This window comes from Alligator mississippiensis, chromosome 2, assembly GCF_030867095.1.
Source record: "Alligator mississippiensis isolate rAllMis1 chromosome 2, rAllMis1, whole genome shotgun sequence".
Taxonomy (NCBI): Eukaryota; Metazoa; Chordata; order Crocodylia; family Alligatoridae; genus Alligator; species Alligator mississippiensis.
In genome coordinates, this window is record NC_081825.1 from 70475347 (window position 1) to 70502904 (window position 27558).

The following is a 27558-nucleotide window of genomic DNA, read 5'->3' on the forward strand; positions in this document are numbered from 1 at the left end:
CCCTATTTCTCTATGATTTTAGATTTATAGGTCATAAGCCAGCACTTTAAACCTCACGCAGAGAGGTGCAGGCAGCCAGCACAGTTCCAATCGCACAGGTGTCATGTGCTGCCAGCCAAAAATGCTAATTAATATGTGAACTGCTGTACCCAACCCCAACTTCAGCTGATGCATGGTTTTAAGGTATGGAAACATATAGGACACGCTACAATAATCTAACTCTGGAGTGGCAAAAGTAACTAGATCACCATTTCTTAATCTGATGAAGATAGCTAAATGCTGTCTGGGTCAGCTGAGGTATGAGATATGATCAACTAACAGCAGCCGTGGTCCAAAAAACACCGATATGTTTTGACTCCTTGTAACTAATGACAAATCTACCTCCTTAACAATTCTGATGCATCCTTCACCATTTTTTCAGACTGCTTTCCTATCATCTCCTCTGCTTTCTCTGTGTTGAGTTCCTACCCCACTCTTCTCCATGCCTAGCTTAGACAACAGCTAAGGCCTTGAACTTCATCATTCAAATCAGACGAAGAGAGATATACAGCTGGGTGTCATCAGTACATTGAAAATGCCAATTTCCTGCACTCTCACTGACCCTCTTTGCAGGCTCCTATTCATGTGAAACAGGAACGGTTCCAACAGTACCTCAAACCCAGAGATCCACTTGGTAAAAGGACTCCATAACAATCCACTCGGGGTGGTGTCATATGCTCACTTGCAACAGTTGCAACTAACTGGAATGTAGTAACCTATTAAAATAAGGAAGTGTTTGGAGATTACCCTCACTTCAAATGGAATAACTTTGCAATGCCATGGGGGCATTTAACACACATTAAGGTGCTTGATAAGTGCATCTGCTCACATTTTAACTGAATTTAGTAAGTGTTAAGTTGAACGTGTGACACCACCCCAAATGCTCTCAGAGGAAATACCGTGAAGTGCAGATTTGTAGAAAGAGTCCAAGAAGGATGATGCATGCGGGTTTTCTGGTAACCCCAGGGAGGGAGATGAAAGGAGAGCAGTGACTGCAACAGGATTTTCCAGGGTTTGCATGAGAGTGATAAAGAAATAAGATTTTTTCCCCTAACATTGGAGGGTGGAGTTAAGTTCTGCTCAATTTACAAGCTACTTTGTATTCCAGGTCCCAGCAGCATAAAATAAGGGCAACCATAAATTGCTTTGAAACTCCGATCATTAATAAGAGTTTTCCTCTCTTCAGGAGTGCACACAGTCTGTTTCTTACCTGTAGAAAGTTATTTAACTGGTTCTTGGACTTCTCCATAAATTTCTGATCTACAGACTTGAAGGGCAGTTTGCTGAGAGAAGGCAACTGAACTTTCTTTAATGAAGGAAAACACTAGGCAGGAGAAAAGACAAAGAATGTTATATTTTTCCATCTCAATTTAAATACACATGTATAGACAACATGCAGACATGGTTTTGGATCAAAATAAAAATGAAAGAACTCCATCTAATTTACCTCTCTCTTTCCCATTCCTCTGGGTGCCCTGAGGAATTCTTTCCCTTACCCACCCAGAGCTGACATGGCAAATGTTGTGGAGTCCCCTAACTACCAATCCCAAATTCAGACAAAGGAGTGCTGCAAAGTAAGATGAACCACTTTCTTTCCCCAAGTGCTCTCTCGCAAGCTTCTCTTTCCTTTGCGAGTGAGAGACCAAACCTGGCATTCAAGCCAGGGTCTTATATGGCAGTGCAGAATACAAACGATTAGGATATTGGGTTAGTTCAGTTAGAGCAGACAGAGGAGTTGCAAGAAACAGGACAAGAGATTAAGCAGACACACAAGAGGAAAGAGAGACCTAGGCAGAAGCCCTTCCTTGCTACAAACAACGTCCGTAAGTCATGGACCATAAACACAAAAGTCAACTATGACATCAAGGGCCCAAGTCAGCTGGCATAAAAGGCAGAAACACCACCTACGTTTTGTAGCACCACATGCAGGAGCGGATCCAAAAGGGATGTAGTGCCTTGGATACCTCCCCCCACTTTTGGACTACACTAGAAGCAACAGTGAAGATTTTTAAAATCCAAAATTCAGTAAAAATCCCATCCCTCCATCTCAAATTCTTGGCACCCACCCACCCACCCCTTCCCCTCTATCCCCAACAGCACAGCTGCCCTGCTACTGCTGTTCTTGCTGTTGTGGGCACAGGCGGGTCAGGGAGGAGGTGTTCTAGAGCTGCTCCTGACTGCTCTGGCTGGGAATAGTGGCCACAGCAACAGCAGTGGGAGCTTCCTTCTCTCTGCCTGGTTCCTGGGGTGTTCCCTGCCAGCCTGGGAACAAGCATAGCTAAACTTGTCTCCTGCTGTCTTGTTCTGAGCCTGATATGAAATGAACTGGGAGAGTTGTGGTTTGAGAAAGTTGTGGTGGGGAGGGACTTCAGAGCCTCTGAGTTCAGGCTCAGCAGGGGACAGCAGCATGTGGGGGGACTGGGCAGAAAGAAGGATTCCACCTGCTGTCTCCGCTGCCTTCCCTGCTGAGCTGGGGAATCAGGATCCCCATTCCCACAACAACCCAGGACAGTGGCAGTCATCCTGGGTAGAGGAAGGGGCGAATGGAAGAAGAGGGGACATGATGCTGAAAACAGAAGGGAAGTGAAGGGATGCTGACAGCTGGGGAAGGAGACAGGGGACTTACCTAATTTGGATACTTAAAAGAAAGTTCCTGCTGCTGGTCCTACAAAGCAGTCTGCCTGCCTGGGGTGAAGAAGCTGGGATGCAGCCATCCATGCAGTGCCTATTGCTATTCCCAACCCCCCTTCAAAAAATCCTTGATCTACCCATGACCACACATAATGTCTGTACAGTCACATGCTACAGTCCATAACTACCCACTAAGGGTGGTATCACGTGTTCACCTGCAACAGTTGCAAATCATTGGAATGTAGTAACCTATTCAAAATAGGAGGTGTTAGGAGATAATCCTCACTTCAAATGGAATAACTTGGCAATGCCATGCTCTCACACCCAGCAAAATTGATCTGCTCTCCTCCACCCACTCCAAGAGGCTGGGGGAGGGTGGAAGGGGGTGAAGGGAGAGTGGCTGTTTTCATGGTAGCCTGCCAGGGAAACTAATCTGCTGCCCGCCAATTACTGACAGGGTCCCTTGGGGCTGAAGGAGCAGAGGAGCAATCCTCCATTGCCCCCTGGCTGGAAAGCACAATTTCAGAGCAAATTTGTAATATGCCAGCCAGGGAGCTCTAGACAAATGTACCTCCCTGATAATAGTACACTTCGGTAGCACTGTAAAGTGCTACAGAACTTTTGGCACTATAAATGTCCATGACTTCAGACTTCCTTTTAAGCACTGCCTGCCATCTATCCTCCCATCCCAAAATTTCAGCCTGTATGCATTGCCATTTCAGAAAACTAATCGTGTTCTATTATTTCCTGTATCACCTCTTACACAACCATCTCTTCCAAGTCCTACTCTTATTGCACCCGTGTATCAAGATAAACTTGTTCATCAAGAACCTAATAATCTCACCAGCATCCAAGGCTTATAAACCCATTTCCATCCACCTTTTAATATTACTCTTGCTCATTAACAGAAACAGTTTTACTTTGTAATAAAGTTTCATCATTTAAGTCAAGATCTCTATTTTTCAAGTTAAAGGTGGCAATGGTAACTTTTTTTTTTTTAAAGTACTGTTCTTCTTCCACATTTGGGAAAATCCTAGCATTTTAGTAGGACAAATCCACTTCTGACAGACTTTTTCATACCTCACTGAGTTTCCGGTGTAGATTTTGAAACTCGCTGAGCTTCCTGGGAACAGTCCAGTTCTTAGCTTCAGCTCCACCAACTTCTTGTAAACTCACCATGACAGAGTAGCAGGGCACTTGCTCCCCATTCTCTTCTACAACCTTGGATGAGAGAAGGAACATACGAATTACTAAAAAAGTAAGTAGTGAAACATTTAACCTGCATACAACTGGCATGTAAATTTATGATCATCACCACAGTTTAATGCTCTCCACTGAAGTTTAGAGGTCTCATACCAAGCTATGCTTCACTGGACTAAACCTAATCCGGGATATTGTGGGTCGGCCCTCAAATGTCTCTGTTAACCACCATTTTTTTTTTGTCTTTGTCAACAGCCTTGTGATACCACCTGTCATTAGCAGAATCCATTTTACATCTCTTCTTAAGACAGATGTATCCGTTTGTTACTTAAGTTCTTCAGTATTTGATTCAGCTTTCATGTGCAATTGCTCTCTTTCTCTCTCTGTCTCTATGGTGACATATAACTTTCCACTTTTTACTAAATAGGTTTCGACTTTTGCACCACCTTTTTTCTGAGCATCTTACTGTCATTTAAGTCACTGCAGGGATCCACTGTCGTAGTGTTCCAATAACTAGACTCTCCATTCAGGCTCAATTCCAGCTCAAAAAAATCCAATTGCCTTTTCTTATTCCTTACCAACACTTAACTTTTTCCTAGATTTTTCTTAATTAGTTTCTTGTTCTTCATATTTTAACTACTACTCTATCTCAGCTTGCCCTACACCTTGAGACATACACACACACACACACACAAGCCACAGCAACGTCTATACCGTTGACTGTGCTAGGTGAATGCTGCCATGTGCTAACTTCTGTTCACCTTTCCTTTTTGAGCTCTGCATGCGTGCAGAGCGATTGCTGCCTACTACTAGAATGCTCATATCCTATGCACCTATGAGGAATTGAGACAATACAACGGCCCCACAGAATATGTATTATCATCTGCATTTTACAGATGGAGAAAGAAAGGGCTTTAAATGAACTCTCTCAAGCAAATGGAGAAGATTGGCAGCAATGCTAGAAACAGAATTAAGATTTTTAGCTCTAATTCACTTGCATCAACCAAGATGCCACATTCCCTCTCCTAACCAACCGTTTTCTTTGTTTTTAATAAGTTTTTAAAAAGTACACCTATGTTATCTTGCCTTTATCTCACTAAGTATACGTTAAGTAGCTCCCATGTAGAAGCCTTTAATGAAATCACTATTTAAAATGTATGGTACTGATATGCCACACCAGATCAAATATAAATTAATGCCTGAATTTGGAGGTCTGGTTGGTATTGTGAAAACTATATGCTTTGCCTTTCCATGGCGATAACATTCAGTACATCTATATAAAAATAAAAGAACACAGCAAAATGGTTACCTTAGCTAGTGTATGAATAGGGAACAGGTTAAAAGGTAATTATAGCACATCCTCTCAGAGACTGAAGGAACTTTTATATACAATATAAATAGAAGAGGTTTTTTTGGCTTTTCAAGCAATTTTAATTGCTAAGAAGGTATCTTTTAACTAACCCAATTAAGGTCAGTAAGAACTATAACATTCATTTGATGACATCTCCTGGGAGAGCTGCAAAAGTATGTCAAATTTTATAAATGTTAATGGCAGGCAGGTCCCACAGTTACTATGCCAGGACTGTAAATGGCATATCGTTAAAATAGATATAAATCTTCATCTAAATCACACTAGGAAAATATTGTTTGTAATGCCTCTTCCTTGGGTGCACACACGATTCTTGGGAAACTCATCTTTGTGTAGAATGTCTATGAGACAAATATCTAACAGTAGCTCGCAATATCTCAATAAGCATCCAGAGAGAACTCAAGAGGCTGGTTTTAACTTCTAAGATCTTGCGTGGTTTTGAACACAGCTACCTGAAAGACAGCCTGTTTCCTCACACCACACTGTCACAGATGAGACCAGGAGAGTTCGTTGAACTGGAACTCCCTTGGTGCAAGTAAGAGGGAATGCAAGTAACAGGCGACTCCTAGGGGGTGCACGTGCCCCCCCGATGGCTGACACTGATGCTGTCAGCAGGGCTGGTGCCCCCCTGACAAGGCCGCTGCCATCAGCGGCTTCTCTGGGTGCCCTCCCAGATTCAGGAGACACCAGTTGCTCATGGATAGGAGGGCCATTTTCTGTGAGAGTCTAAGACTTCCTTCCTTGCCCTACCACAACATGTATCACTCTTCAAGCTAACAGTAAACCCGTTCTCTCACAGGCACTTTTAGAGGTTCAGTGATGAAAGACGGAAGGGCTCAGTCTGAGGTAGGACAATGAGCGATTATCCTGTATTACATATTCTCCAAAAGATGAAGCTCTCACACAGGTAAAGCAGCTTAAGAAGCATGACACAGGTGCTCTCAAACCTTCAGGGTACCCTTTAGCTCCAAATCCCACTCTGACATTTGCTACTTGGCCACTGAAAACAGACTGAGATGCTCCAAAGGTCATCTCCTTGATCAATGCTGCATTTGCCTTGGCCATCTCATCTAGGTCTTGCCAGCTTTTAGCAGAGGGGATTTTGCCAGCTAGAAGAATCACACCCTTGTCCAGTGCAAATCCACCCTTGTGCTCAGAAACAATAGATCCCCTCTTCCTTGGAAGAGGCCTGTCTGTATGGTAAAAGACTCTGAAATCACACTTACCAGAGACAGTAGTAATTTATAAAAAACTATGGGTTTTACTATAAAAAACAAATGCAAACATAAGAAATCTGCACCCATATGTTGAGATCCACAGATATAAGAATACACAAACAAAAGGAAATATCAGAAGAATTATCTGATTTTACACTGCATTTTAAACCTAAGAAAGCAGCTTCTACTCAGCTCAATAGGTTAGAAAGCAGCTTCTGCCTCTGACCTTCCTATCAGGACTCCATGAAACTTCTCTTTTTTCAGAAAAAGGGACATTTTGAGTGCTTAAAGTACTTCACATTCACTGTTTTGAACTAATGACTTACCTTGCAAATATACAGGAACGCCAGACTGAAAGAGACCTTTGGGGAGTTCACTCCCCTGTTATCTCGGCCAACCACTTCACATGATCCCTTTCATAAATTGATCAAATACCACCTAAACCTAGCTGCATAATCTGATCCCACTTTTTCTTGCCCCCTGTACCAGAATCTCACTTCTGTGATGGTTAGAAACCACCTTCTAATTATCTAGGCTAAAGTTTCTTGTGGCCCATATGTTCTTGTACCCATATCATCTTTTAGCAATAACGGCATTTCTTTCTACCTGGAGGTTCATCCTTCCTTCTCCCTCTTTGCTGTCTGTAAAGTTATAATGAGGGGTCATCAAATCCATCTCAGCCTTTGTTTTGCTAGGCAAAAGAAACCAAGATCTTTATTTCACTTGTACAGTCAGCTTTTTGTGTCCCTGGTCATTCTCATAGCCCCTCTCTGAACCCATGGCAGTTTGAGTTGATCTTTCTTGAACATGAGGGACAAGAATTGCACATGGACAAATGAGGTCTCACCAGGAACTGTGCAGTGATATTAACATTTCCCAATCTTTGAGGAAATATCTGGACTGATGCAATCCTAAAATCACATTTGTCTTTTTCATGGCTCATGATCAACCTATACTCTGGTCTTTTTTTCCACAATAATTTCTAACGTCAAATCATAGCAGAACTTCTTGCACTTGGTCCTTAGAGTATATGACCTTATGTTTTGTACTACTGATTTTAATCTAAATTTCTATTAATCTAGTTCTAAAATCACCCAACATCTCCTGCTTGATATCTCAATCTTGCTCCACCATGCCAGTGCCTCCCAACTTTGCCTCATCAGCAAGTTTTATCAGTATACCCATGCTTGTCGAGTCCAAGTTATTAATGAGGACATTTAGTAAAACTCATCCCAAAAGCAATCTCTGAGATAGTACCTCTTTCACTGGATTCTCTGCATACATGAGAATTTACACCCCCACCTGGAATGGAACCATGCATGGATAGAGAGGTAATTATGATTTAGGTGCCAGACTTTTCACTGTAAACGTAAGTGTAACTTCCTTATTATATAACCTGGGTAATTCCAAATCCTACAACAAGCTAGGAAAAACCATGCTAAGGAAATGGAATTCACCAAACTAAGGTGCTTCTTTTTTAGTAATATTTTAGATCTTGCTGTACACTTGGGATCTGGCAGTTTGGAAGAAGTGCTCAGATACCTCCATAATGGACAGAGTACAAAGACAATGATGGGAATGATTGGTGCTCTCAGAAACAGGCCCCAGTGGTAAGTTCTATAATTCTTTTCCTGACATAACATCACAGACCTTCAAGTTCAGAGTTGTTTGGATTGTATACATCTTTCAAGTTAGATACTGCTAGCTATAGTAAGAAGGACTGAATCAGTATTTAAAACTCAAGCACGTTAGACGCTTTTAGATGATTAATTCGCCTCCCTGGGCTGTGATCTGCAGCCTCAGGACACCACAATAAATTATTATTTTCGAACTTACAGTCTATCTGATTATACAGCTAGCCTACAAGGGGAAAGGATACATCTTTCTCCCAACAGGAAAGAAAGTTCAAAGGGTGACAACAAGAAAGGATATGATTTAACTGAAGTTCTGGCTTCAATTTTAGAAAACCATGTTAGCAAGGAGTCCAGGAGAACAATGAAAATGGGGAAAGAGTTCAGCAAACCAATATGCTGAAATCTATAGGAGAGAAGCATATTATCTACAAACATCTGAAGAAATATTCTAAAGTTGACAAAAACAATTTATTATTAGATACTTTGCGAAATAAATTCTGACCACAGGCTACAGTGACAAAAATATAATAAAAGCTTGGTAAGAGAACAGGCTACCAAAAAGGCTGTTGAATCATCTTAACTGAAAACATTCAAGACCTGTCTAGACATCCATTGGGAAGGATTTATTAACAACAACATTAGTTTTGTTACTACCCCAAAAGAACTAATTGGCTCACTAAAGATTCCCTCCCTTCCAACTGGTTCTCTGTAAAACTCAGAGCTGCATGGCCCTGAAGAGTAAGTTAATAACGACATGACTAATGGGAAGGCCTTTCACCAGCCCCTTGAAACATATAAAGAATATATGAAAGGCTTTTTGGCACAGAACATTTATTCTTCTTAACTCAAGGGAAAATAAGTACCACTTACCAAACTCAAGACTATTAGTCTTACCAATTCTAATGGGACTGCTCAAACAAACAAAGGAAGTAAAATTCACCCCATATAAGATTCGCCCCATATTCTAGGTTTATAAATACAATTCTTTGTGAAATCAATATTTTTAAAAATAAAGACTATGCTCCAGAACTGATCATTTTGATTTCAGACCAGAGAAAAAGTCTCTCCCCCAGAATATGAAGCACCAACAGACCAAGAAAGGATGGTCCTGGCTGTGGAGCTGCAGCGGTTTAGACCAGCTGAGAATTCAGCTCAGATTGTTGTATGGAATGCTATGACAAACCTCTCTCAGATAAGATTGCTTTTATACACCTACTAATTACACTAATCCCTCTTCTCAATTTCTGGAAAACAACCAAAATATTCAGGTCTCCAAAGACAGTGGTATCAGGACAGCAGCACAATGATGTGGGTGGGCATCCAGAGCACAGAGGCAATGACAACTTCAATTTGTCTTAGATCTGTAGAAAGTTAGGGTTGGAAGGGATCATCAGGAGATCATCTAGTCCAACCCCCTGCTCAAAGCAGGACCATCCACAGCTAGATCATCCCAGCCAAGGCTTTGTCTACTCAGGGCAAAAAAACCTCCAAGGATAGAGATTCCATCACTTCTCTAGGTAACTAGTCCCAATGCTTTACTACCTTCCTAGTGAGAAAGTTTTTCCTAATATCTAATCTAAACTTCTCTTGCTGCAACTTGAGACCATTGCTCCTTGTTCTGTCATCTGCCACCACTGAAATCAGTCTAGCTCCATCCTCTTTGAACCATCCTTCAGGTAGCTGAAGGCTTGGATTAAAATCCCCAGAAGTCTTGACAAGTGAGTGACAAACCACTCACAGCTCTGTCCTGCACCCTGCCCTGACTATGGAGCACCTGCCCCAGCCCCACTCCCTCCCTCACCACTGGGACCTCAATCTGTGCCCCCCATGCCCTTTCCCTTACAATGGATTTACCAGCCAGACCCGGCTGCTCTTCACACTGCCAGGTTGTGCTCCTAGCTGCCTGCAAGCTGTGCTGCAGCTGCGGATATGCACATGGCATTTATTGGCAACATCACTGGCCACATCAGCCAAAAAAAGCTGATTGCCGATACTGTCAATTTTCCTTATATCGGTGCCAATCCAATATGGGACCGATGTATCAATGCACCTCTACTTGCTAGTCTTCCTGTGCATCAGGATAGTCCATTCCTGCACCCTCAGTAAGGTTTCTTTAAAATGCAACCAGCTCTCCAGGACTCCTTTCCCACTCAGACAGGCCTCCCATGGTATCCTGCCCACCAGTTCTCTGAGTGAGTTGAAGTCCGCTTTTCTGAAGTTCAGGGTCTTTACTCTGCTGCTCTTTTCTTCAGGATCCTGAACTCAGTCATCTCATGGCTGCTGCTGCCACCCAAGTTGCCATCCACTTCTACATCCCCCACCAATTCTTCCCTATTTGTCACAGTGCTGCTGGTGCAATTGCAGTTGTGACTGCAGCTGCCAATGGAAGCTAGGGTTTGGGGGATTTGTTGTTGGGGATTTTTTGCTCCCCTCTCCAAAAAGTCAATAAACCTAGTTTACAGAGAAGAAAATGATGTTATCTTATGTACCCTATGAACTCTTATGTTCTTCCAACTTGGAAAATTTGGAATAATTCTATAAAACATGCTCATAAGAACTGCAACTTCAATATTTCCCACTCCTTTTGTTGCCAATTTAATGCAGTATAGTTTTCTCTGTGTACCCTGATAAGAAGCAAGTATGTGTGTTTGAATAATACAAGCTGCAAAAAGACATTCTGTAATGCTGTCTATAGTTCTTCAGCCAAAGATGGGTAGCCCAAGTCATAAACCGAGGAACACATGAATCTGCATCAGGACAGATAAAAATAATCATATTACCTCTATGAAATTCAGAAATTCCTTTTTGAGCCTGAGTGTATTAATCCTTTAAAACCTCATATCATAATATGAAATATAGCAAGTCTTCAGTACATGCCAGTAAGAGAACACTGCCTCAGTACATTAGTATCATATGATTACAAGGCATAGATGTGATGTCCTCAGTGACAAAACAACAGTGCTCCTTAGACACCACATCACTTGAACCTGTGCCTTAATTCACTCAAAAAGGTACTGCTGTTTCAACACCAAACAACATGAAGATCTAGAAACATCTGAAGATCTAGAAATATAAAAGAATGTGCAAGGGGTTGTAGCTGGAAGAGAGATTTTTAAAATAAAAACTGAAAAATGAGTGCAACCACTACATTTTTTTCATTACCCCATGAGCTGGAGCTAATCCAGAAGAAAAAGCAAAACCATACCTCTCCTGCCTTTATAAAAGCTTTCCACATGCCAAGGTTCTCACACCACCAATCTGTTCTTGCAATGTGTAGCTGAAGGTCACTGTGCTCTCTCTCCATAAGAGTGATTTCATCCTTCAACCTGGAAACAATCTGCCAAGGCAAAGCTACCAGTTAGGATCTGTAAGAAAATGTTTATGATACATATACATGGCCATGGGTGTCTTTGGTGATAATATTCAGGATATGGAAAGGGTGAGGGTAAAGCCTGGGAGGAAGGCAGAGAGGGAGAGAGGAATGATTCCTTAGAGTAAATCATTAAAAATCACAGATCTGTACCATCTATGCAGTCTGAAATAGGTTGGCTGAATCCACTGCATTACTTAAAAAGCAATTCACAGTACTAAAAGAGAAACCGAGTTTCAAATACATGCTGAATATCTCACCAGGCTAACGTACTCACTACTCACCAGGCTAAAGTGGTATTCAGGACAGGAACCTTTCCAAAGGACATTTTAAGTTCATTGCAAGTACACTTGCCCCTCAGTTGGGCAAAAAACTAAAATGTAGCAGATCCCACAAAAACTAGAATTATTTGTTGTTGGGCTTTTAGTGGTTTTTGGGGTTTGTTTTTTTTTAAAAAGGCACACAGATTTTAAAAGGCTTTCTGACTAGGTCAAAGTTCTTTTCAATGTGTTAGCTCTTAAAAGCAAGCAAAGCTGTGTCTTGCAATGACAGAAAACTGCATGTGTCATGTTTTTAAGAAAATTGGGGAATGTGTATAAAATATTGTGCACTTAAAGCAGTCAAGAAAACAAGACACTCTGTGTATTTAAGGTAACTCAAGTTTGTGGGGTATGTCCTTTTTGTACAATTTGCACCAATTGTAGTGCATCCACATCTACAGCAATTCTACTACCATGTATTCAAGTTTTTGAGTTCTTTTAAGATGAAGGGTCATTTAAATTCCTGGTATATAATGCTCTCTGTGAACAGCTATCTTCCTCTTGGGGTGGCATCTCTATTTTCAAGTACCTGTATATAGATCATTTTGTGATCACCTTATTTTAGCTAATAAGAACATTAATGAGATATTATGGAAAACATCAGCATCAATAAAGGATCCATATGGACTGCTATAGCCTGACTATAGGTAAACAGTTGTGGAGCTCAGAGAATAAACTGACTCCATTTCAAAAACATATAGCAATGCTAAAAAGACAAAGAATATCCAAATAAAGCCCAGAAGTATAAGCTAAATGCCACTGTTCACCAGTACAAAGAGGTATTTTTTCCTAAAAAAAAGAGCATGTGCCCAAACAGTAAGCTTTGTTAAGAGTGAAATGGCATAACAGATGTGAGTTGGTCAAGATGTGCAATGTATCACATAACAATGGTTTAGTTGCATAGATATTTCTGACTATTGGCAAAGAACCTTGAAAATATAATACCACTGAAATCAACAAGGAAATACATTTCATTCTCTCGAGTAAATACACTATACTCATAGCTATAAACTAACCAGTATATGAATTCATGCATATTTTACATAGCATTTACAGCTGTCCAGTTTACTTTTTTGTACATTTAAGGCTACATAGGAAATGGTGTTAGTAATAAATTGGCCATACCACTCTAAGGCATGTTTTGCCTGAAAATCTCGTTCTATGTTTTTAAGATACTTAATAAAAACATCAAAAGCTGTTGTCACGGAGCACTGAGGTGCCCTGCTCCCAAAGAGGGAAAACTGCTAGGGAGGAAGCCCTAGCAGGGAATAAGGAGCCTAGCTGTGGGTTGCCAGGGCAACCAGAGAAGGTCAGCTGACCAGTAGGGGCAGGGCCTGGCTCCCTTTATAAACCCTAGGGGCTGGGGCCAGAGGCAGTTCCCCGCCAGCAGCCCAAGAGGAAGTGGAAGAGAGGGGAAGCCTGACTGCAGGAGCAGCGTTTGGCACTGCTGAGGGATGGAGTAATCCCCGGGTAGGCTTGAATGTTCTTAGGGCCAAGCAGCTGCCATTTAAGTTATAGCCAGAGGGCTTGTGTTTATGTTGCTGTTTGTTACACCGGTGGTTTGGGAGAGGCTATCAGGGGTTGGAGGAGGCCTCATAGGGGACTCACAGTGGAGTGTGAGGACCCCAGCGCCAGTGAGGGCATGGTGAACCCCTAGGGGGCGGCGTGAGAGAGAAGGCCCCGAGAGAGGGTGGCAGTATTGAGGAGCGCCCTGAGAGGGGGCGAAAGCCCCAGAGAAGGGGGCAGTTACTGAGAAGCCCCAGTGCAGGCATGGTGAGCCCCGGAAAGGGGGCAGCACTGCCGAGGAGCCTCAGAGGAGGGGGCATTATTGGGGAGCCCCCGAGAGGGGGCAGCATGACTGAGGAGGCCCAGAGAGAACAAAAAGAGGGGGCCAGTGTATAATTAGATTGAGACATAACATCTATTCCATTGGCGAGGTGGGGACTGCGGTGTAGGGGAAGAAACGGAGCTGCAGACAGCGCTCCCTGGCAGCGGGGCAGTACAAGGGCAGCCTCCCGCTAATTAACACCAATTAATCAATTAACAACAAGGCATGGCAGGTGAGTAGGCAGGCAGTTGCCCCAGGAACAGGTGTGCGGGCCCTGTTTAGGTCGGCCCAGATCGTGTACCTGTCACAGCTGTATTTCTAAATGTCTAAGAATTTTTTATTTCCCTTACTAATTCATATCATTTAAAGGAAAATCATTTAAGAAAAAACAAAACCAGAATTTCCCTCACATTATTTATTCCAGCAGGTGGCAACGTTTTGTGGTGGCAGGACAGAATGGCACAGTTCAAGTCCTAGCAGGCTAGCATTAGGACCTGACTACGCCCACCACTTCTGCTTCTCCCTGTCAGCGGCTGCAAAGCGGCACAGGAAAGCTCCTTCCAGCCTGGCTGCCCAGCCATTCAGCTGCAGCACAGCATGGCACAGGCAAAGCCCCTTCTCAAAACACTGCTGAAGCCTTAGCTCCACACATCAGATCCAGGATGCCAACCTTAGGTTTAATTTTTGCACTGCTTCACAGCTTAGGGAATGAAAACAAAAGTAACAAGTTTTACTTTCCAGTCACTGGGTCTGGTGCATGGAGGTCCAAATGTGACTCACCTGGAAAATATTTATGTCCAAATGAAAACAAGAGCTAAGAGCAATTTTTTAGTTTGCATGTAACCTAATAAAAAGAAAGCTGGCTGTATAAAACCCCCATTTAGATAATATTGACACATTTATCCATAAGATTCTGCACTCGCACACAAGATATTTGGGCATCAACTGCAGAATACAATAACTGACACATACTCAAAGAGTAAGACTGCCTAGCATAGCAGTGGTTCTAGTTCTTGAAATGACATTTGCCAGGCAGCGCTTTGCATTACATTTTTGTGCAATCTCTGCTGCTTTTAATATGCAATATTGAAAACTGGAATTAAAAGCTGCTTTTTTTTTTTTTTTAAACACAAATTATTATTCGTCTCCCTCAATCCTTTCTTCCAGTTCCTAATGGATCTGAAATTAATGTTTTTTACTCCTTGTTTGCATAGCTGTCATTGAGGATATGACAATGTGGGCTAGGATGTTGGGTGAAATTAAATTGGAGGCCCAAATCCTACTGAGTTCACATATTGTAAACGGAATCTACACAGAAACAGAAAAAGAAGATAAAGAACCAAGTGGTAGATTTTAATAAAAAGGTAATCTAATGCAGAGCTTTCCCCAACAGACTACAAATACTTTAAAAGTAGGTCAAATAACTAGTTTTCTTACCCTTTCACATTTTGTCATTTCATTTATATAAAGTTCTTCCTCTCAGAGCATTAGTGGATTCATTTGCTTTCAACATTTTAAGAATTTAAACAAATGAGAAAACATCTGTCAAATTAAAAATAGTATCCAAATTGAATATGAAATTGAGGAGGGAATTTAAATAAATCTGTTAATACCCCACAAATTATATTTTTGCTATTCCTTATTTTCAGAGATGCTGAGCAACTGCAGCTCCCATTGATTTGTGTGAATTATGCATGCTCACCATTCAGAAAAAAAGAAAATCAGTGATAGATCAAAAACTGGAACCTGAAGTTTAAACCTTTCAAATTGCAGAATGAAAGGGGATTTAGATTTGAATACCTACTTCTCAGCTGCTGCCTGCATGGGAAATATTTATAGGAGTAGCCATTCTAAGAATAATTGGCTAAAGTTTGTAGAATTCTTGAAAGAAGAGCTTGACTTCACAAGACATCCACCATTTAGGGCTAAAAAATATCATAAGAACTCAAAACTCCGGCATGCTCTTAGCTGAACCACTGCACTAAATCATCTTTGAATCTGAACATTAGCCAGAATCTAATCAAGATCCACCACTTCAGACCTAAAAAAATAATAATTTGAGATAGAACTGGTGTAACACTACTAAAAGCAATGACGTTAAGGCACATTTTGTTCCAGTACTGTAGGACTTTTCACCTGCCTTCACCTTGAGACAGCGTGGTAAAAGAATGGCCTCTGGATTATAAATAGCAATTTGCAAAGCAATTTAGCTATTCTTTTGGATGTTTTCTTTAATTAAGAAAACGTATTATCATGCTCCATTTAAGCCAGCAGAGGGAGCACAAGTTAAGTAACAAACCAGATCCCCAAAGCCACAGTGCTTTTGGGGAAGCAAGAGTAGCTAAAACAGGCTTCTTTGCTTATGGTTGTATAAGCATTTAACTGGAGAAGAGTGAGGCACATGCACATAAAAAACATATTTACCAAATAGAAGAAAGTTAAATGAAACATTTTCAGGCTCTTATGCTTGCAGCATAGGTGCCACTTTGGCAGCCTATGTGGCATATGGTAGATCCAGGAGGTGACAATAAGCACAGTGGTGGACAGGCTCTGGAGCCACCCACCCTGCACAGAAGCACATGCCTGAATTGAAACAGAGTCTGTCAACCCAAGATTGGCCTTGTTAGCCCATCTTTGGACCTACAGATAAAGCAATCATGGAAGACAATCATCCTTGACAGTGAGGGATTGCACGTGCAGATGTATGTGTGGCAGATAGGGCAGAAAACAGAAGAACAGATGAGGCAGAGAGCACAAGGAAGCAGAAAGTGGGGCAGAAGACTGGATACAGAGAATAGGGCAGGAAGCAGAAATCTGAACACCAGGCCAGGCAGGAGAAGAGGATTAGCATGGCACTCAGGGATGTTGCGGGGGTAATTGGTGGCACACCTACCAAGAAGGTTAGCTCCCACTGCTCTAATGTATGTTTAGAATACAACTCCATGGAGCAGGAATTGTGCCTGCTTTGGAACAGTACCGGTGTACTGTTGGGATCATGCAACTGAGTGAAATAAAAACAGACTGAAAACAGTGAAGTTACCTTTTTGTCGGGTTTTGGTGAATTACATATGGAATTTAGAGCCTGTCTCTTATATTCAAGTTTGTCATTTAGCTGGCGAAGTTTATTTACAGCATAACTGGCCTGTTCATTAATTCTTGTGCTGCATTCATCAATAGCTTCTTCACAACTCCGGCTCTAGAAATAAAGATTTGGTTAGCAAACAATCCATATTGCTAATGTACAATAAGAGTAAACCTGTTATGCGTTTGCTATGCGTGTTTCATTATTTGCACTTTATATCCCATATACGAAAGAAACAACTAATTTTGTAGACAAACCCAGAAGTATGGAGTGCATGCTGTACACGTCAGTAGATTCTCTCTCACAGACATGAACAACTGGTGCCTCCCAAGACTGGGCGGGGGGGGAGGGGGGGGCACCATTTGTAGGCAGCAGCGTCGGGAACAAGCAGCTAGCGCCTGCAATCGGCGGCAGCAGCAGCAGGGGGGCGGGGGCAGGCAAGCAGTGAGCGGGGACTGCCCACAGATGCCAGTGGCGGTGGTGAAGGCAGGTAGGTGGAGAGTAGCAACTGCCCACAGAAGCCGGTGGCAGCAGCCAATAATCGGGGGGGGCACGTGTCTGCCCCATGCTCCTCCCTAAGTGTCGCCTATACTCACAGGTCTTTGAAAGCTCCATATCCATCATGTAATACACAATTAAGAAGTACCCAGACAACAATATTTTCAGTTAGATTAAGGCTCTTTTACACTGCTCTTGTAGTAGAATAGAGATTTCAACTGAGGCTACAGCGTGAGAGTAAGACTCTAAATTTCTAACACGAAAATAGAAGGGAGTTTGGTGGTTACACTCAGTATTTAACAGCAAGCAGTTGAGTGAATACTGTGCATCTGAAGCTGAATAACAAAAGTAAATGGGTGCAAATTTTATAAATAAAATCAATTTTAAAAAATTCTGAACTAACCTGAAACTTTTTAATATAATTTATTGTTATGACTGGATTTTACTTCTGTTTTACAAGTTTAATATTTTTCTTTTAAAAAGTACAATAATATATATATTACCATGACTGTGTGTTTCATTTTCTCCTAGTATTATAATGAATCAGCACATGGACATTCACTTCTCATGCAATACAAACGATAGGCATAAAATAAGCATGGTCAGGCACAAAGGTTTACACCTTTGGGAAACCTGGTCATTACACACCCCACCAATCATGACTAATGCCATCTTCCCTTGCCAGTTGGGTTGTCTCCATCTTGGAAGATGACCTAGAGATCCAATGAAGACAAGCAACCCGATTTGCACCTTCTCTTCAAGAGGCTCCACCCCTTTTCTAAATTCTTAGGGTTTATATAATTTTGTCTGTGGCAATCAGATTAATTTAACCCTACGAGAAATGTGCATAGACTCTCTCTGGAAAGTGCTCTATAAAATTTTATGAAAAAAATAAAATTTCTTTTGAATTAAATAAACAAAAGGGTTTCATTCTGTATTTAATTCTATACATTTTTAGGAAGTTTTTACAAAACCACAGTTTTCATATATGATCATTAATTGACCAGCAATCCTTAATCTGATCCTTCAAATACGGACGTAGATTAGTTTAGATGAGAGAGCTTCCAGTCTAAAAAACCTGGATCCTTTTCTCAATTCTATCACTTGACTACTGTGAAGTTGGACAACCAACTTCCAACTCTGGGCCCCGTTTCCTCCCACCAATTTTTCTGTTTTGTCCACATAGGTGTATGTGTACAGCAGTAATTCAGCGAGACTTGACTCGCTTGACATAGAGATGTACTACAATAGCACTGAACAGTATGCATGGACTCAATGAACATCACCACGGAAGAACAGACTGTATATGACAAGTGAAGAATGGATATGGAAAAACATGAAAGCAGCTCAACCAAAATAATTTAAATCACTGAAAGAGTAAGGTTTAACTAACTTTGGCCAAATAGAATACAATGCCTCAAAAGGATACCAATTAAAAAGAGGAAACTGTATTCATAGGGAAACAGAGAATGACACCTTGTTATTTTCAGCACCTGAGATACTTTTTAGACAGCAAATAATACTAGAATCACTAGATTTAACTCAAGATATTAAAACTGATTACAGTCTGCAACAACATCTGGTGAGAGTAACAACTGCTTATCAGCAACATTTTCCTGCCATTTATCTATTCAGATAACACTGTAAAAGCAACAGCCAATTAGCCTCTACAAGGTATGACCCCTGCCCCACCTTCATCCACCTGGCAACATTATGATGTCAAGTCACAGACATGCCACTAATAACAGGCATTGATTGTATTTTTTTTTTAACATTTATCTATACAATATAATAAAAGATGTGACCATTACTTTTGATAACACCATAGTCAAGTAAAAATTAAAGTTAAATGCTAAAACTAATTATGTTTTTATTGGCACATTAGTCTTTCGAAACAAGTTCTAGTTATTTCAGTAATATGCTGCCTTTAGCATTAACTCTTTGGCAAAAATGTTTGGTTCTTAAAGCAGACACTTGTTTCTCTTACATTCTTAATTCATAAAGCTTCAAATAAGTCCTCTGAAAAGAAGAGAAGCGGTGTGCTCTAGTGACTTAGAAAAAACATAATTACTGCCTTATAAATTCAAGATAATCTGTTCATTATTCATGAAGTCTTCATTTGTTTACAAATTGCATCATAGCACTATATATTTTGACAAAGAACTTGCAATAGTCTTTGCATTATTATAGCCATCTTCACTGGACTGCTGCCAGTAGCATCTATGGAATGTTTTGCTACTCCTGTTTGTCAGACAGAAAACATTAATGTGATAGTATAAAATTCTTCACTAATTAGCTACATGCTGCGAGCACTGTTCAGGCAAAGACATCTTAAGCTGAGGAGAATGAGAGTATAGATTGCAGGATTTGGCTTTTAATAAGCTTTCAAAAACAAAAAACAACAGAAAACTATGCATCCTGATAACTGAATCATGAATAAAATTTTCATCCATGCACTTATGCAGGCTTGGCAGAATTAATTTTTTTTTTAAATATCGATTTTAGCCATCAAAAAAAACTATGCTTATTTTTAAGCATTTTTTTTTGTTAATTTAAATTTTTAGGATTGAACGATATTAGGGATGTGGGGGCATGTGCGCACACACCCCATACACCCCTGCATCTTCCTCTGAGCCAGTACACAGGAGGCACAGGGGAAGCTCCTTTGCCCCCAGCCCCCCAGCCCAGGAGAAGGTCCCTACCCCACGGCACCCCCTGCTCCCCAGCAAGGAAACCTCTAGCTGAGGCAGTGGCATTTGTTCCCTGCAACCAACAGCTCATTCTTTCCATCAGCTCCTGTCTGAGTTTGCAAGGGAGGGCGCAGCTGGCTGGCACCTTGCAGGAACTGAGCTGGGGAGGCAGGGGACAGGGCAGACACACTGCCCAGCCTATCCCCAGCCACTGTCTGCCCCTCCCCCACCCAGACCCCTCTGAACATTACAGGGGCAGCCTATTGTTACATGCTCTTTCTATAAATTTTGATTATTAACGATGGAAACGTTTTGTTGTTAGAGTGTGAGGTAAATTCACTATTTATCAACATTTATGGATAAAAATTGAATCCTGACAAGGATACTATGCCATTGGCAGATACTAATCCGAGTGGGCCACACATTGGAAATACAGTATTAAGGGATATATTGGGGGGGGGGAGGGAAAGAGGGACAGAAGTCCCTGCAATTGAGAACGGCAAATGCAAGGCAGATTGACTAGCATTTCCACCAGCAGCAGAGGCCTCACAAAATCAGGGCCACAGCTTTATTTCTCTCTATATCCTGGCAACAGTACACTGAGGCTATAAAGAGAGATCTTCTTTGGAATGCAGTCAGCTGTCATGGGATGTGTCCCAGCACAGGTGATTCACTTTACTGGGCAACACAGATGATTCCCACTGTCCTGAGTCAGGGCCCACCTGCCCACAGTGGGTAGAGTATGGGCAGCTCTGGGCTGTGTACACTCTCCCACTATAAAGAAAACAGACATCCGCCACAAAAAAAGAGGCACGGATATTTACTACCTATTCGTGTGGCCATGGATTTGGACATTTGTGGCACAACAAGTGGCATGAATGTCTGTTTGCTTGAGCTTTGTGCCACCATAAACATTTTTATGGTGGCACAAAGGTGACATCCGTTTGCAGCCTTTGTGGGAAATGGGGAAAGGAAAGAAGCAGAGTTCTGGCCATATCTGTTATATTTCTGTAACAAACTTTGATGTGAAGTATATTCTACCACTCTGGCTCCCTTATAGACATTATAGGTTTACTTAGAAGGTGTGCTTCTTGCCCTCTATCCATGTTGTAGCTCTGTCTTTTACTCAGTTTTCAGAGGTGCTACATACCCATGCCTCCCACACTGTCTTGGAAAAAGTAGGCATTTACTAGCCAGAGGGATTTTTAAAAAAGTGAAACCATGAGCTTCTGCTAAGAGAATGAAACACTCCAGAAACAAACAATTCTGCTAGAGGAAATGGATTTCTCAGTTGCATCCTTTACTATAGATGAAGCCAAAAGGCCATTAGTCAACAATGCAATTTTTCCCCATATCTAAAAGCCCATGGGGAGCTTCTAGAGTTAAGATTCATTCCTTCTTATTCTCAGTTAAAAACCCTTGAGACACACCAGACGGCAGTTAGCTTGGCTACGTTAGAGAAAAGCGCTCTAATTGTACGCTCTTTGTTATCAATTTGTGATAAACAGTTAAAAAAAGACGACTTTTCCACATTGCAGCATAGCTGGCATATTGCTCTTTCCAAATTTCATGTCAGAGGCAGCCTTTAAATTCTGCATATATTCCCTCAAGATTTTAAAATGACACCTGAGGCTAAGGCTAAAGAATTAGATTTTAAAAACTGTGAAAGAATCCAAGATAGATATTACCTGATAGAAGAGAGAGAGCTATTCTTGAATTGTTATGTCAGTATCTCCAGAAAAATTGCTATGTATGTCAGGCTCTGGGTAAAATATATTAGGCGATTAATACTGGGGATGGGGGGGGGGGGGCGGGGGGGAGGGGCCCGGGCGGGAAGGGGCAGTGTTTAATCATTTGATTTCTCTGGGCTATACAACAACAGTGTTTTCTGAAAATCCTGGTGACTGCTTGGATCCCCAGGACACACCCTTGATGTGCCTACCATCTCCAGATTATTTAAAGCATATAAAGCTGAGCATCAAGAAGGGGAAGAAACATGTGCAGCAGGGTTCTTGAATCCATTATCAAAAACAATTTGAGGGAGGAACAAATGTTCAAAGAAGGAATATGCTGCAGAATTGTGCATCAATAGCATTTGCTTAAAACAGTTTCTCTCTCAAAATTATTTCTTTTTTCCTAATAGGTAGAACAGATAGAATACAATATTTTAAGAGTTTTCAATTATATTTAATTGATACATCTGCAAGTCTAACATTTTTAAAAAATGTTTGAAAGCTTTTAGGATTGTGGAATGCATCTCAATACATCCAGGTTCTAAGTTCCTGTTTGAGCGCCCACATTTGGCCTTTAACTTTTTTGTTTCTTAGCTTATCCACTTACAAACCAAAGATACTAATACAACTGGATTGATATTGGGATTTATTCATTAAATGTTTGCAAAAAGGGTTCGAGATTCTTGGACAAGAAGTAGTACTAGTTATTTTCATTTAGCTGCTGAATCGGTTTATAACGATTGCTGCTACAGAAATCTGGCCCAGGAGAGCCATCATTTGGGGGGGAAAAACATCTCTTTACGGTATTCTCAATTTAATTTTTTAATATCTTCAATTGTAGCCTTACTTTGTTTTCTAACATTATCCTCTAATATAGCATTAAAATGAGCTTCTCTGTGAAATTAATAAAAAACATTAAGATTCAGATATACTATAATGCTTTATCTTCATTTGAAATATAACCTGTTGTCATGGCGGGGTCCTACAGGAGGGCTGTGATCTCCTTAAGGCCCCCTCTCCGTGCCTAGTTGGCCCAAGGGCACCCTCTGTTTCTCGCCCGCCACATCTTTGATGGTTTAAATCAGTTGGGAGGCTGTCTTACACCCTCTCGGACACGTCTCTATGTTGACTCAGACCCCATGGTTTCCCGGACTCCTTGTGGGTCTTGTCCTGCAAATGGGCGCTTTGGGGCACCCTAGCCTTATGGGCTATGCATGGCTCCAACCACTCCTTATACCATGCCCCAAGCCTCGCAGTTGGAATGGACGTTGGACTGTCACTATCTCTCTCTCTACATACACTGCCGCCCCCTCCTGGGGCTCTCCTCGCCCTCTCTCGGGGTCTTCTCTGCGCCATCACCCATACTGGGGCTTCTCAATAACGCCCCCTCTCTGGGGCTCGCCACGCCCGCACTGGGCTTCTCGATAACGCCCCCTCTCTGGGGCTCGCCACGCCCGCACTGGGCTTCTCGATAAGGCGCTCCCCTCTCCGGGGCTTGCTGTGCCCAACTTGGGCTTTCCAATAATGTTGCCCCTTTTCTGGGGTTCTCCGTGCCCACACTTGGGCTTCTCAAACGTGCTGCCCCCCTATCTGGGGCTTGCTGTGCCCACACTCGGGCTTCTCAAAAGTGCCCCTCTCTAGGGCTGGGGTCTATACACTCCGTATGCTGCGCCCTCCTGGGCGCCAGGGTCCTCACACTCCGCTGTGAGGCCCCTTTGAGGATACTGTGTCCTCACTGGCGCTGGGGTCCCCACGCCACTGTGGGTTCCCCCTGAGGCCTCCTTCAACCCCTTATAGCCTCACCCAAACCACCGGTGTACTACCCAACAACAAAGCAAACACAAGCCTCTTGGCTACAACTTAACTTAAGGCCGCCTGGCTATAACAACATTGCCCCAGTGTCCCGGAGCCACCATCCTTTACTCGGCTTGAGTAGTACCAGCGGTTCTCGCATCTTAGCTTCAGGAGCTCCTCTCTGTCTGGATGCTGGCAGGGAACTGCCAGCCTGGCCTCAGCCCTGGGCTTTATAAGAGCCAGGCCTTGCCCCTTACAGCCAGCTAACCGCTGTCAGGTGTGGGTCATTTGCTGCCTCCAGTTGCCCTGGCAACCCACAGGTGGGCTCTTATTCCCTGCTAGGGCTCTTTTCCCCAGCAGTTTCCCCTCTCTAGGAGCAGGGCACCCCAGTGCTCTGCGACACCTGTATAAAAACTCTCAAACACTACTTTTTCTCTCCCTCTTATGCTTTTTTTAGTATCTATATTCTGCAGCTATTTAAGGCTTTATAGATTAGGACTTGTGAAAGTATCCCATTTATGAAAGTAACAAATTTAGTTATTTTAGTTCACCGTATTTCAGTTGTTTTAACAGACCCCTATAACTAGTAATAAATTTGACTATTAATAATAATAATAATAATAATAATAGTCAATTTCATTGCTGACTTAAAAATCATTTATTTCACCAATTATCATCACCTTAAAACAAAATGAAAGTGCATCTTCACTTCCTTCATAGAACAGCACAACTCAGCTTCTAAAGAGCATAAGAGATCACATCAAAAAATCTGAAACGTTTGGAAACCCAGAAGGCCTCGATAAGCTTTTGCTAATTTAACAAAGTCCAACTATTCAGCCATCTTAAAGATATTATCTCTCATTCAATTAAGGACTGTATCTTTTATAAAACATTTTATCACGTGTTCAGTGTTGTCATACTGATCAAAATAAAACAAAAAAATCAACATGAAAACAACTGGGGATACATAATAATACATGATAATGCTGAGTTTCACTATTACTATGACGATTTTGTGCTTGCATTGTGCTTAACAACTGCCCCAAAGACAACCCAGTGACTACCCAAAAACAGATGCGCTCAGATTTCTCTCTTTTAGATCAAAGAATGAAAACTGTACTTGGTAACTATAAAATACAAAGACAACACTCTCAAAATAGACTCAGCAGAGCTGGACAAATACTTTCCTTTTTAAGCAACAAACACTATGCGTCCTTGTAACTTAGAAAAAGGCCTCTGCTGTGCGCATGCTACCATAGCTTTAAGTCCCTGAAAAAAAAATGAAGCATGGATCCTTAGGCTCTGACTTTTTATTTTTGCTGGTGGATGCTTGCAGGCATTTAAAAAAAAAAACAAAACCCCAAAATCAGCACTTTAACTCAGCAGAAACACAGTGCACGTTACTTCTACTCGGCTCTGCAGTGTCTGTAAAGATTAGGTGCTTTAAGTGAGGGGTTTTTGGCACTTTTATCTAATTGCTGATTGAATCAGCTTTAGTTAAAAGCACCAAAAACCCTTGCTGAAGCGCCCAATCTTTACAGACACTACAGAGCTGGGTTGAAGTAACGCGCTGCTACTTCTGATAAAGCATGGGTTTTTTTCTTTTTCTTTTTTTAATTTTTTTTACATCTGCAGGCAGCTTTGTGGGTGCTGAGCGTCCACTTTTTTTCAGTGGGTGCTTGAACCCTAGAACACCCATGGAGTCAGCACCTATGCAGGGATTAATTTTGTCATGTTTGGAGGAGCAGCAGCAACTAGAAAACAGATCAAAGAAAGAAAGATCAATGCAGAACATGAAATTAGGAAATGCTCCTTAGTTTTATTCCCAGATCACCCACCAGTAACGTAAGCAGCAGGAATTGGAGATCTGACTCACCACTCCATGCTTGTCCTCAGCAGTTAGTTGAACAGCACTTCTTTCTTCTTCTTTCATAATCAGCCTCTCATACAAATCACTGACGATGAACGAGGGGTAGTATCTATCCTTCAGGGTTCCATAAACAGCAGTCTGAATTTTATAGAATACCTCAATGCCTTTATTACCCACAAGGCTTTGCTGTATTTCTTTGTAAAGTGATTTTTCCACAGGGATTTCTTTGCTTTCCACAAAAAATTTTTGATAAATTTCGCTCACCAGTTGAGGTATTTCAGTCTGAGAAATTAAGGGGTGCGGTGAAAAACAAACAAAAAACAAACCTTTAAATACATATCAGTCCTCAAAATCCTCATGCATTTAATATGAAAAAGGCTGAACTAACTAAACTCATGTATAGGCAGGTAAGTACACATCTCAGCTGCTTTGCTTGTGCACCCATGCAGAGCTGTCAGTTTTACAGGTGACATAAGTTTGCAAAACAGAGGATCTGCCAAGCCCTAATAAGCACTAATCTCTACATGAATTATGTGCATCAAATTTTGTATCATATTTAAAGGACTGTGTACCATACTTGCACTCTGCTTACTGTTTTAAATAAAACAGAAGGAACAGAAGGAACGTGCCATTATGATAGTTTTCTTAGCTTCTAGCTTTAACTGGGCAAACAAATTCTCTTCCCACAAAATATTTTGTTTTTCATATAACTATAAACAGTGGTTGGGGTTTGTTTTTTTTGAGAGAAAACACCATAATATATATGTGCACGGATACATATAGACACACATTTCCAGTGTGCACAAAAGAGGGTACAGGGATAAAAAAAAATTACGCTACCAAATAAAAAGGAAAAAAAAAGAGTGTGTAGGGAGATTAATCTGCAACCATTTCCCTGATGGTGTCAGATGACCCAGGTATCAAGTAGAAAAAGAGTTCCATGGACCATCATAAGCATAAAACGTAGAACTCCTTTTAAAATGAGTAGACATGAGTCAGGGCATTAAAACACACAAGGCCATCATAGTTAATAGGTCTGGGAGTAATTAGCAGCACTTCTGAGCTGTACACAAACAATTTCTGTGTGTGTGTGTGTTAGATACTTATGTTTTACGGACAAACCACAGTCTGTAGTCATCCAGTAACTATTCATTCCAACCATGTCTTATACTGCTCATTATTCATGGCATCAACTAACACCAGCTGAAGTTACTCACTTTCTACCAGGAGAACTACCATTCTCCTGGTAGAAAACAGATGCTCAAGGTTTTTTTTTTCCTTGAGCACCAAAAGTAGCCACTCCAGGCAAAAAATAACCCAGGGACAATTACGGTTAAATTGCTCCCCGTTTTTCCTGGGACACCAAACATCTGCACACTTTTCTCCAACTTAACTCTTCCTGGGGACAAGAAGGGTGGAGCTGGGGGAAAGGTTTCCAAGCCTTTCCAAGATCAGGGTCACCCTAGTCTAGAGAAGGTATGGGGGCAGCTGCTCTCCTCCTGCCCATCTACAGAAGAGGAAGGGAGGAGCACACCTAAGTGCTCCATGCTTACTTCTCACACCAGAGTTCTCAGTGTAAGAAGCTAACAGAGGCTCTGCCGTGCCATTCCCTCTGTTTGGCAGCCTGGTACCAAGTGAAGACCACATCTTCCCCATTCAGCTGAGCAGCAAGGGTGGCAATTGAAAATCTGGCATGGGCAGCAGCTCTTGGCTGCACTGACTTCCCCTTGCATGCCCACCTCACTGCTCAGCTGAGCTAAAAGGAGACAATTTAAAAACTGCAGGGACCAGGAGTCATTCTTGAAGAAAGCCTCCCAAGCCTGGGCCCCAAACCCCCACAGATTCCCCATGTCTCCCCTGCTACTCAGCTGAACAGCAGAGAGAGCAATTTAAAAGCTGAAGGGGCCAGCAGCCTGGCATGCAGAGACTTTCCCCAAGCCCAGCTCCCAGTCCTGCCAGCTTTCCCTTGCTGTCCAGAAGCAGAATAGGGCGAGACAGGCTGCTGCACCAGTGGCAAGGCTTGGGACTCTTGCCACCACAGCAAAATGGCCCTGCCTGGGTTAGTCTGGAGCAGGCTGCTGTGCCCCTGCACTAAGGATCCCCTTCCTGTGACAGTTGAGTGTATCCCTTGGCCTTCCTGCACTCCTCCAGGTCAGTCTGGAGGAATTCAAGGAATCAAGTTGCATAAAAATCAATGATAAAAAAAATCAGATTTTTATTTAAATCAGATTTCTTTATATGTATTTTTTTTATTTTAAAGGTGCTTTTGAAAAAAATAAACAT

The 27558-nt window shown here is 41.8% G+C and overlaps 1 protein-coding gene across 1 annotated transcript in view; it reads right to left on the minus strand.

Annotated features, from left to right (window-relative positions):
• SNX25 (sorting nexin 25) overlaps positions 1-27558 on the minus strand; it is a 148839-nt gene that overhangs the window by 22465 nt on the left and 98816 nt on the right. The window contains exons 9-13 of the mRNA XM_014594848.3: positions 25282-25557; positions 16649-16804; positions 11296-11427; positions 3751-3891; positions 1250-1363 (exon numbers count right to left, since the gene is read on the minus strand). Of these exons, the coding sequence (XP_014450334.2) occupies positions 1250-1363; positions 3751-3891; positions 11296-11427; positions 16649-16804; positions 25282-25557 (819 nt within the window). The remainder of the gene's footprint in view (positions 1-1249; positions 1364-3750; positions 3892-11295; positions 11428-16648; positions 16805-25281; positions 25558-27558) is intronic.